General features: G+C 34.2%; 1 protein-coding gene across 1 annotated transcript; it reads left to right on the top strand.

The window, feature by feature from the left end:
* Positions 1 to 2,155: 2,155 nt before the first annotated feature.
* LOC137394990 (fas apoptotic inhibitory molecule 1-like) lies at positions 2,156 to 6,458 on the top strand. Its single transcript, XM_068081775.1, has 5 exons — positions 2,156 to 2,227; positions 4,581 to 4,715; positions 4,834 to 5,062; positions 5,448 to 5,497; positions 5,836 to 6,458. Exons 2-5 carry the CDS (start codon positions 4,590 to 4,592, stop codon positions 5,983 to 5,985), a joined length of 555 nt encoding a protein of 184 aa, XP_067937876.1. The 5' UTR covers positions 2,156 to 2,227; positions 4,581 to 4,589; the 3' UTR covers positions 5,986 to 6,458.
* Positions 6,459 to 12,746: the final 6,288 nt, after the last annotated feature.

Here is a 12,746-nt window from a genome sequence, read left to right as displayed (position 1 = left end):
CAGCACTAGTCATGTGTATACGACCATAGTATTAGTCAAGTGCATGGCTATAGCTCAAGTCATGTATATGTGACTATAGCTGACAGCTTAAAAAAGACTGAACACATTCAAACAATTTTGGAAGAATCATTTTACAGTGAGTCATACAGCAAACGTACTTAAGCTGGGTGCAAATATTTCTCACAGGCAGCAGGTGATTTTACAACATTACATCTTTGCTGACATTGGTTGCTATATTATCAGATAATTGGTTTGTTAGAGTCTTTTTAAACATATTGGTGGTTCTTTCTAACCATTATAGAAAATATTTTTGTCGTTAATCAAGAATGCATATCTAAGCTCACACTTCTAAAATGGTAGTTGTGAGATTCTCGCCCCAGTAAAAGGTAACAGTTGCTGTGCTGTATAACTAGATGCACCATGGCAACATGTGCTGCTCTATTAATGATTTGCGCGATTTTCAATTAATTTTCTTGAAATTTGAATATATTTAGTATGCTGACAAACAAATAGTGTTTTACAACCAAACAAAACTCAGCGGTCATAATTCACTTTGTGCTGACAAAACAGCTCCAATGCAATAGCCCGATTAAATTAATTGAAATGTGTGACAAATATAGACAGACAAATTTGATAACCAAAAATGGTTACAATGCACATCTTTCAAATAAAATTTTCACCGCTCAAAACTTATGCTCAAGCATCTCACTGTCATCTAGCCAAGCTGCTGTCTATTAATTGACAACAGACAAAACAAAAACGTTTTTTAACAAAATTTCGGAATAGGCTGTGCATTTTATTGATGATATGGAAAGTAAAACAAATATAACAGAACATTCAATACATGAAGATAGCAGGCAAAAAATACAAATAGCAGGCCCAGATCAATTTTTATTAAATTTTTATGTTGGCAATATGTTGACAGCTCATCAATGACTTAAAATTTAAAACTATATTAAGAAAGTTGCTCATATCAACACCTTTCTTCCAATTTCGTGTACATATTTTCATGCTTGCAAGAGACAAAACTCTAGGTTGGCATATTGGTTTAGCAGTTTAAAAAGTACATGAAGTGCGAGTGCCGAGAAATAAGTACTTTACTTAAATATGTAAAAGTCAAATAATTTAGCAAGTTAACATACATGTAGTTTTGCAATGTACATTTTTGTATTAAAAAGCAACAAATACATCACTAGCTAGCGAATTGTATAACATAGTCAGCAACTTTAGCCTCTAGGACACACACATAGCTGCTCCACTCAAGATGTGAAGTGACTTAAAAACTTGTGAATGACTTTTTGGAAATAATATTTCAAAAAGAAGTCCTTGTACTCGCCTTGATAATGTCTAATAGCTTATTTGATCTGCACTAGATGAGAGAGAAACGAAAAACACTTGACCTTATCAACTTGTCTATCTTAATTCATAAAACTGTTGTTAAACAACTACCTATACATAAACTTGACACAGAATACGCTAAAAATACATGAATAAAAAATGATTTTGGAAAGTTTGAGCTTAGGAAGTTAATCTTTGACGATTTTAAAATGACATAAAAAAATTAAATTGATCTGCAAAAGTGCTGAGCAAAAATGCTTAAAAGTATCAATATATCAAACATAGATTCGTGCCGACCAATAAATTTAAAAATCTTTTTAGACAGACAGAGCCAAAGTTAATTTAGGGCTGGCTCTACTCAGAAACTCAACCACTGATAAAACAGCAATACCTTTGTGCACTACAAAATGAGTAATGTAAACAATAAGATATTACAACACTATAGCAAACTAACATAGTCATAAAAAAAATGGTTTACACGCCCTCGAACAAACGTCAGATCAGCTAAGAAAGTCCAGGTTGAAATAAACCTGGAAAAAAGCAACTACAGTGAAACCTAGCTTGACTGCCATTCATCTTAATACACTCAATCGTATTATAGATAAAAAATAACAAGGCAATCACAATTAGTTTATTCTAAGCAGTGGTAAAGAAAACTAAATAGTAAAAATATTTCGTAATCAGCACTAGTAATAATACACAGACGCACTATTCGCCTTTCGTCTATTAATACACAATTGTTAAAAAAGGGCTCGCTGTCCTAAATGAACAGGGTAGTGTATTCAGTAATACGCCTCATGAAGTATAGCGATGAATAAACCGCCACACTTGCTCCTAAATTTCCGTTCAGTTGAGCTTCATTGGCAACCCATTTATAGTTTTTGAACAGGTTGGTTAAAGTTACTTTATTTATTTGTGACAGCAATACTCAGGTACTGCAAATGAGCAGTAGCTATAAAAATCATATTAGTAAAAGCGTTTATTTTGTCTTATCGTTTTAAGACCACCAAACAATAAGTTGCGTTTAAGTGCGTGCATCTAACTGAGCCTGAAGATGATGCACAAAACTCAGTAGTAAGCCTTGCCATGTATAGATAATTCGAAAGCATCCTGAATTATACTTTGAGAGTGGTGAAATTGTTTTGAAATGCACTTGCCAATTGACATATAAACAAATTCGCAGGCCTCATCACGTAGGCCTCTAGAACGCAGGCCTCATCAGCAATATCGGTATAGCAAGTCTATGCAAAATGTTTTACTCATTGCCATAGGTTTTACTAGAGACAGATGGTAAAAATAAAGCCATTAAAATCTGTTTGTAAAATACATAGTTGGCTCAATAAAATATGAGCAAAATATGACATAATAGCACGAAAACAGACAAATGTCACATAACAGGCGATGTGTAGAGCGGGTGTTTGAAAACATCGCAGGACAATATAAGTACAGTTAAGTAAATGGTTTGTAAGTACACCTCTAGTCTTGATATATTTTATAGAAAGAACTCAGCAAACCAAGATTTAAAAAGATGATAAGATCTGTGCACAAAATTATAATTAAGGCTGCGATTTGGATTTTAAAACCTACTCTCTACTGCTGTTGCCTCACGTGACAGGGGAGATGATAAGGATTTTTAAAGCAGTTGCTTTTTTAGTGTTGGACCTAAGAAGAGACATGATCTCACACAGATGTAAGCTACAGGAAGCCAAATTTATCAAGCTAAATGTTCTATATCGGTGGATTATTTTCATTTGGACAAATCCAACATCGTATAGATGGAATAATCAGTACTGTTGCACAGTTAAAATGTTTTGACACTTCATGTTCAGCAAGCAATGTGCAATAAAATATTTATATTTAACTACAAGGAACAAGTCCCAGCTTTCCAAATTCTAACAATACACCAGTAAACGTTGTTTGAGCTATGATAAAGCAGCAATAGTATTAATGAATATACAAAACCAGTTAGTGGCGAAACATGTGGAACTGTAATAACAATCTTAACTTGACTAAATGAAGGATAAGTCCACACATATATACATGGTTAGCATAAAACTGAACATTTTAGTGACGACGTTGCAAATTTTATATTTTGGTTTTACAGTTACACTCCGCAATACTAATAATCATTATTTTGTCAATTCTTTTCGTGAAATGTAAAAATACTTTTTAAATAAACAAAATCTAGACATTGACTGAGCTTGTTTCGTTGCTTTTTCATATATGGGTGCTATCTCTTAGGCTAAGTACTTTCATTAGCTCACAACATTTTAAAGCTTCCAAATTCCAGGTATTTTTCAAGTGCAATCGTTGACACTTATTCCATATAGTGCTAACACAATCTAACAAATAGAATGATTTTTATATTCTCACAAAATAAACTGATTATTTTGTTTTGTACAAATTGTTCATAAACTAAACTAACTTACTACCAGATAAATATTGAGTCTGAGCGTAGCAGTGCATTTTTAAATATGCAAGTATACAATACGTATATGTAAGTACTAAGTAGTATCTGGGCTGGTGGGGCAGCATATAATAGTATGCTGCCCATATAATAATGTGTAAGTAGAATAGGAGAGAGTACAGCAGCATATGACATATATAAATATAAAAGATAGAGGAGCTACATATGGTGACATACACAAATAAAATAGGAGATAGTACAGCAACATACGTGTGTAAAAACATGAGATGGTGTGGCTGCATATGGTGACATACATAACTATGATCAGAGATAGTGAGCAGCATACAATGAAACATATACATGTAAGTTGGATCTAATATAGTGGCAGCTTCTTTTAGATGTTAGTTATGGCATTAGTCTAATGTTGAAAAGAAAACATTAGTTGACAACTCAATGCTCAAAGCAATGCTCCAAGTAAGCATTTGAAATACTGTAGTATGAAAATCATTGGAATTTAAGCACAGAGTATCATGCTATTGAAAATACTTGACAAGCATGCATTTTATACAAGTCTTCTGAACATCCCTGATTAACTACCAACAATGGGAAATCGATTTAGTAATTTACTCTGAGCACAACTCAACTATAAATTCCATTAAAAAAGAAACTGTTTTGGAGATCGCTACGCGAGTAAAAACAAATGTTGGACATTTGTTTTTCCTTGCGGAATAATCTCATCTTGTCTGTCTCAATATCTCTATCTAACCCAACCATGTAACAAAAATGGTTCAGCTAAATAAAAATGTAACAATAAGTGATATTTGTGTGTTAACAGGTGAATTTGATGACCTTGATGGCATCTGAGGATCTAGTAGCTCAATGGCAAGTGCCCCTAAGTGATGGAATCTATCTCGTCGAATTTGAACATGGAACCACCACGGGGAAACGCATCATTCGAGTAAATGGAAAGGTTAGGCAACCATAAGGCACAAGTGGTATAGCGTTGAGGCAGTTTTATTATAATCAAATTTCTTTGATCTAGGCTATAAAACTATTTTACGATTCTTTAAAAAAGTTGTTTATTTTAGGAAATCTATCGACAGGATTGGTTGTTTAAACTTGTCGGCGTAGAGAACTTTGCTATTGGCAAGAAAAACACTAAGTGTGCAATAATGATACAAGCATCAGACGGCTTCACATATGAATATAGTTTGGAAGTGAATGGAAAACCTTTAGAAAAGTTCGCAGAAACTCGATCAAAAATCCAAAATACTTGGTGCTTGCCAGTAGAAGGAGTGATGACACGAATCGTACTAGGTATGTAGTATCATGACTATTTATCATCCGAAACAAGGCCAGACTAAACCTATCACCAACACTTGAGCGATTTTGGAGGCCAACAAAGCACCATGGACTAAAATATAGAAATCATTGTTGTACAAGATTGGTAGCGTGACAGCAGAGCTTTAAGGGACTGCTTGCCATGTTCATTATTGTAGCCCCTTTATGTCATGCCGATAAGATAAGCAATGCACAGTTTTAAAATGCCATATATATTAAACAGTGTTCCAACTATTGACAAAGCAATTCGCGTCAACCCGGTTTTGTATTGAGTAAATACACTTATTAACGCAAAAGCCTCTAGCAATATCAATATTACGTTCGACTTAGTATACTGCTGCTTATCATATACCATTTGTAGAAAAAGACACTCTTGATGTTTGGGTCAATGGACACAAGGTGGAAACAACTGTAAGTTTTATTGATTTTATAATTGCTTGGGCAGATAGCCTTAGATGATAGTGTAGTGGGTTTGTTAATAAATAGGTAAGCTTTATAGATGGCCAATTTAGAGAGTTTCATGCGAGTAAAATATTTTAGACAAATATAGGCTTATTAGAAAATCGATGCCTAACAAAGGCATCATTAAAATGTGCATGTAAATGAATTCTGGGACAACAGCTTATACGCTATTGAGATGCTTCATTGGGCAACCTACTACTACTGGTCTTTAGATTGATGATATAAATCATAGTGTACCTTCAGTTTTATTGGTTAGCCTAAGCAACCTGGAACAATGCCATCTACAGGGTGAGTTTACTGATGATGGTACGGAGACACATTTTACTATTGGTGACCGGGCGGCATATATCAAGGCAGTGAGCAGCGGGAAAAGGAGAGAAGGAATAATACATAGTTTAGTGGTCGACGATGCCGAGATTCCTCCATCACGTGAATGACAGAACCTGAATTACTTTAAAAACGCAACACGAACTTCCATGTGTTAGTTGACAATTTTTGAGAATGCCAGACCTAATTTTTAATACATTCAACCAATTCACCTGTATGCTGTATCTCTTGCACGTATTGTTTCTGATTTCAAGTGATGCTCCCCGGTAAATTTATTTTATGTGAATGGCTGTGATTTTGTTATACGTAGTTTTACTAGCTAGTTATAGTCTAATAGTAAAATATCTGAATAACGGCTCAACAGTGTTTACATATCTTTCCTGGCAAAGACCATGTAGCTGAACTACGCATAATGTTGAGAGCTAGCGGAATCAACCATATTATACCTCCATTTCTTATTGTTATAATTGTACGTAATATATTTGATGAAAATTTAAAAAAACAATTGCCATATATATAAACATCCTTTTGGAGACTAATTGCTTAGTAAAACATATTGCTTCCTTCACTTTCACCGGCAGTCGGCAAGTTCACTAGCCCCCATGTAATGTTGATATAAATAATATTCTATCATTATTTTGAATCTCATAAGACAATTCTCCAACAAGAAGCCAATCAGTGTCGTTAACGAGAACGAGAATTCCAGGCCGAACTGTACTGCCTTGGAGAAATAGGTCAGGTCTTTCTTGCAACAGATTGTCCTGTAACAACCAATGTGAATTTTGATATAAATAAAAGTTCAGTCATGCTAAAAAGGTTAGAGAAATCTCAAAAAGAATGAGAAGCAGAAATACTTTCACATTTGTAAAGAAAGCAAATGTAGCAATTACTGAGCAACCCTTTGTGCTGATAGATCTAAATATTACTGAGTAATGTTTTACTTCTCATAAAAGCAACTGTCAAAGGAGAGTTATACTCTCTTACAAAGCAACTGTCAAAGAAGAGTTATACTCTCTTACAAAGCAACTGTCAAAGGAGAATTATACTCTCTTACAAAGCAACTGTCAAAGGAGAGTTATACTCTCTTACAAAGCAACTGTCAAAAGAGAGTTATACTCTCGAACACTAAAATATCAGCTTCAGCAGTTTTTGTGTTTTACCATTAGTAATGCAACTATTGTACTATGAAAGCAAGACTAACATATCAGTCAACAATCTGTAGTTACTTGTGCTACATGAGCCAGTAAAAACTGGCACAGCTATCAACTTGAGAAACCTGTACTTTACATACACACCTTGATCCATTGCAACAAGTCCCCTATGGTCCATTTTTTATGGCTTGCTAACATAACTTCTTGTGTCTTTTGGTTGCCAAAAAGCAGTTCTGCACCACCACTGAACTCAAGTTGTACTTTCAGCTCGGCCATTTTTCTGTAGGTTGGCAAAAATGTCAATGAGACAATCTTAAATGCTATGTAAAAGTATTTCTTGAGGTTGCGGTACTCATGGGATCTAAAATCTCCAGAAGCAAAGTTAATTTTAATTTGTCTACCTTGATGTGTATAGTTCAATACAAAGAATAAATAGCTCTGGTCAGATAGTGAAAACTTTCAACAAATTTATTGGTTCATAATTGATAATCCAAGTTAAGTGAAAATGGTTTTACTTTGTGACAAACAAAATTGTTTGAGAATCGTATCCAAACAATACTAGATAGATAATACTGGTGACACCCTTACTGCGTTGCTGCATTCATAAACATACATGAAAGTGTTAGATATATTTCATTTGCTTATTAACATGGTATTTCGCTAAAAACAAAAAATATTGATTTTAATTAAAAATCTTAATAGGTAGAAGATTAGCGAAAAAAATCATAAAATACATTTTAGAGATACCCGAGCAATTTTAGGAGATCAAAATTGAAGTTAAAAGCCACAGAAGTGGTAATTATTTACTCATTAACTAAACCCTAAAATTCTTGAAATAGCCAACAGCTATATAAATGCTAAGTCTTTGCACAGGTTTCAGTGTACTACAAGAAAGTTTTTTCTTCCACCTTGTTAATATGTAGATCATGTGCATGCAACATACTTGCTAGCATTTGCTTGTCTGCTGTGATATTATTTGTTCAAATCTTTCATATATTCGAATTAACTAATCAATAATGCAAATCCTTTAAAGGTTTCATCGCCAAAACACCAGTTACAAACATAATCTACATCTATATATTTCACAATGTCTGTCATTCTGGCTATAGCACACACTGATTATTTTACTAATGCAGCGACACGTTATGACGCCTCAGTTAAGAAATATTTTTCGGAAGGTTCAATTACTATATCTGGGGTTAAGGCCAATTCTTCTCAGGCGGCCAATTATATTATCTTGAGTAGGAATAGCCTCGGCATAATCTCTCCGTTCGGTCAGACAAAGACAATCCGATGTCTCATTGCTACATTTGTATCAGTGGTACTAGTATCATCGTATTCAAGATTTTAATGGATACGTTCTGCTGGAACAGTAATCTTTTTATACACACACTTCTATGCAACAAATTGTTATTAATAGTATTAATTGTGTCATTACCAAATCATCTTTTATTGTAATCGTAGCAAAACCGCCTTAATTTAGCTATTACTCGCTAATTATTTCACATTTACATCTAAACCTTTTTATAGTCGTTTTACTATTTTCTTAATGTATTTGACCTGCACGAAAAATTTCCTCATGATATGAAGTTTCAAAGTTACAGTTGTTTGACAAAGTTTAGAAACCTTTACAGTAAGTTTTATTTTCTCGCTTAGTTTATTTCAATTACACAAAACACTTTTCACATGATATGTTTGTGGTTTGAAAGTTAGAATGGCAAATGTTGTTATATGTTAAATACAAATCAATTTTCTGACCAAGGACTTTTTTATTACCCGGGCAACACCGGGTAGCACAGCTAGTCTCCAATATATTGACAAACTATGTAAAATTACAAATAAAAGTAGCAAAATAATGGGACTAAATGCAATCAAAATGAGCAATTTAAGGTTCAAAAGTGTAGTTGTGCATTTAGCGATGAATTTCAATGCAGTCTAGCATCACTCATCAGATAAGGAGAATCTTACAGCTCTTAAATATAGAACTGTTTCGAAGGTTAGAGATAAAGAGCTAAAGATATTTGTTGATTTTGTTGACATACGTTCATAATTGCCTACAACCTCTGTTATACAGTCAAGATACACTTTCAAATCCCCATTTAAGAAAATATGGACCAATGGTGAAACACACAAGTCATGTGTAATGACAGCACAAATGCATTTATAAGAAAATGCAGACAAATATGACATCGGGCAAGGTGCATGCTAAATCTTGCCAGATGTGAAGTGTGTGTCATATGGTTAAGTGCAGCATTTTAAATGTAATTATCTCAGCTGTAATTATTGCATATTAATTTTATGTGACAGACAAAACTTAAACCATAACTGCCACGTACAACTTTCATCATTTTTTCTAGGTGAATCAGACACACTGATTCCGATTTTGTACTCAAAATAAAGATTGGTCCACTAACTTTCAAAGTCATGAAGGCTTTTTATAGCGTTTCAATATCGATCTCGAAAACAACACAATCGGTACAACAAGCTCCCCCCGGTAAATATGTGACGTATGCTAGCTTTTTAGGATTGGAATTCAGGGATGTTTAGTCCGATTTAGAATGATAGAGATGGGTGTCTTAAAACCCATTATTATCTAAATTCAGCCTTCAAAATCATCTGTCTTATATGAAGGGTAGATCAACTACTCAAAATTACTCGTAGCTTGTTGCAGGATGTTTAATAGGCTGAATGCCGAGAAAAATGAGCTCAAAAAGCGCGATAACAACGCTGTTTTGTGATTAAACATCCTGTAACAAGCTACAAACAGTTTTAAAAAATTTATCTACCCTTCATAAAAGACTGGGATTACTTTGAAGGCTGAATTTAGATAATAATGGGTTTTAAGACACTCATCTCTATCATTCTAAATCAGACTAAACATCCCCAACTTCCGTTCCTAAAAAGCTAGTTATGGTTCAATAGCGATCCCGAATCTGATGATGATTTTATGTTGATTAAACATCTCCATCAACACTATCAAATTAGCAGCTTCTCTATCAAACTACAGTTGACCTAATATGATGACCTAATGTTTGCTAATAATTCTGAATAATTGTAACAACACTGCATGTTTACATCTTCATTTAAATATTGACCAAAATGAAGTGTTAGATATGTCGGTCTACCGTGCTGGCAGCTTTCTTGTAGGATGCAGAGCATAGACTGTTTACAGTGTGCAAACTGATAGAATGTATGCACATTTGATAAGGCATTTACGATCAGCCATTGGTATCTCATGAAACGATAAGTTCACTAATACTGAGAGATTAACAAGTGCAGGAAGGCCACAGTACTCAAAGACATTCTTGTTCACATGAATTTGAGAAAGTTTGGACATGTTGAGAAAAGGAAACATGATTGCCTGCCCTAAAGTGTTGAACTCCCAATTGAAAGAGAGAGGGAAAACACAATTGAAAGAAGCCTAGATTGTCATTTAAAAACACCCTTGAAAGAAATACAAAAAAAGTGCGCATGCACTGCCAGGGTTGGTAAAATACAATACAACGTGAAGATGTTAGAAAAAAATATTATGAAGCCAATCATTGTCGCACCGACAGACTGCTACAATAATGCCGATAATAAAGGGATGCTGTTTTAAGGGTTTATTGGGATCAGTTATAGTTGTGACTTTGTTTATGATTTGAAAACATAGTTCAAGCAAATAATATTGAACTACTTTGACAAAAGCTTTACATAATATGTTTGTTATTTTGTCATAAAAATAAATACAATTACCATGTTCCATGCATATGCAGAATAGATACAATATTTTTTACAACTTCTCTTCTTGAAAAGCATGAAACTACCTCTGAATTGATGATGTATTTTTGGTTTTGACACACTATGTGTAGTAGTGTGAGAGTACATATCGGGGTACGTATCAGTCTATCTACAGGTGCACATGAGTGTGGTTACAGACTTGTGTTGGAATATATGAGGGCATTTGCAAAAGTGCTTGTGCTTGGAACATAAATTTCCTGCTGAGTTACTCGTGCCTGCTACTCGTTTGACATTCCTCGATGGGGACGAGCGCTGTCAACAAATAATGGTAACAAATCTCTTATTAATGTAACTATTAGTACATTTATGACAAAATATAGTCACAAATATACATGTCTGATGCTTCGAAAGTTTCATTCCTTTTCTATGCAAACCAACAATTATGGACTTAATGTTGGCTACCTAAAAGTTTGCCAGTTGAACTCCTAAATAATTATGTGCATATTTCTCATCCAACTTGTTCTCACTTAATAAGACCTTAAAAGTCAATGTTTTTGCTTTATACAAGTTAACTAATCTACTATCTATGTTTGAGTTTCACTATTTGGAACAAATTCTCAATGTGGCCATACCACAAATAGTATTTGTATCACATTTCTCAGTCCAGCTCTTCACTGATAGCATGCTAAAATACCCGTCTGTCTCTACCACAAAAATGGGACAAGATTCCTTAAAAATCTTGAGTCCTTATTAGAGTGGGCATCAACCTCAAAATTATCACTTCAATGCTTTCAAATACAACCAAGCCGCATTCAAGCCACAAAGACCCTTACCAAAATACTCTATGAATCTGACAATTATCCAACATACAGGTCATATCAAGTATAATGGAATGATTCTAGAAATGGATCTAATATTCAATATGCCCATAGCAAAAGCGATTAGGACAGCCAAGCAATCTGAGAGCAATCAAGCAGACACTTTTTTCTGAAGCATGAAAATACTGTTTTTTGCATAAAAATTTTTATGCCTTCTTGACATAGAATATGCTGCCGCAACATGAGAGCAGGCAGAATATGTTAACACGCTCGAGATGTTGCATAACAAAGGTGTTCAATTCAAAATAGATGCATGTATTTAGAGAAGGAAGAGTGTTGGCAATGCCTAAAACTAGACGAGGATTAGCTTCTTTGAAACTGTAAAAAAGCAATAGAACAACACGCTTCACAAAACCATGAGATTCGTGACAGCAATGAATTCATATCTAGCCCAGTGAAAAACTTGTCAAATTGAGGCAATCTTCGATACACACACATGCGAAAACACATTGAAAGAATACTGATAGAAATACTAAAAAATTTCTTCAAAGTAACAATTTTACAAGTTTATACAAAAAATACTTCGATATCTTACACTAAATTGGACATATAACACTTACCTCTCAATGAGGCACCCACTTGATGCGTACCAAATTCACTTATCAAGGTACCTGTTTGCTTATAGACATTAAACCTATCGAACATACTTCGCGATCTGTGTCATTTGGATAAATGTTGCTCACCTTAATCAAACACACCACTAATTATATATGACTTGTTGTGAAGGTGACATGAAGATGTATCGACGTAAATATACCTTGTTTCAAACCAAGTCTATATTGTGACTAATCGTAAAGCATTTCGATGGGCACATAACAGTCATAAATTTGATCACATTACTGACCTAATGCACGCATCAAACTGGGACACTTTCAAGAAGAGAACAAAGTATACTAACCTTAAAACTAAAGACCAAATCTTATCATATGACATAGCATAACCTAATAAATTTTCATTACAACCCTCCAATCACTACTCGACTCACACAGGCTTCATTACTTCCCATAATAACGCTAAACTGAACTTTTTTACCATTGTGCATGTAAAAAATGATTGTCTTGGGCATGCATTCATACCATTAGTCTCATACCATTTCACAGTGTTGTTATTATCGAGCACATG

The sequence above is a fragment of the Watersipora subatra genome, chromosome 1, assembly GCF_963576615.1.
Source record: "Watersipora subatra chromosome 1, tzWatSuba1.1, whole genome shotgun sequence".
Classification (NCBI taxonomy): domain Eukaryota; kingdom Metazoa; phylum Bryozoa; class Gymnolaemata; order Cheilostomatida; family Watersiporidae; genus Watersipora; species Watersipora subatra.
This window is presented reverse-complemented; position numbering and strand designations above follow the sequence as displayed.

Bases quoted from the DNA above. Each gene is read 5' to 3' on its own strand.
- LOC137394990 (XM_068081775.1), top strand. From the start codon at position 4,590: ATGACCTTGATGGCATCTGAGGATCTAGTAGCTCAATGGCAAGTGCCC. The intron at 5,063-5,447 runs GTATGTAGTATC...TACCATTTGTAG, and splicing joins GATGACACGAATCGTACTAG to AAAAAGACACTCTTGATGTT. The intron at 5,498-5,835 runs GTAAGTTTTATT...TGCCATCTACAG, and splicing joins GACACAAGGTGGAAACAACT to GGTGAGTTTACTGATGATGG.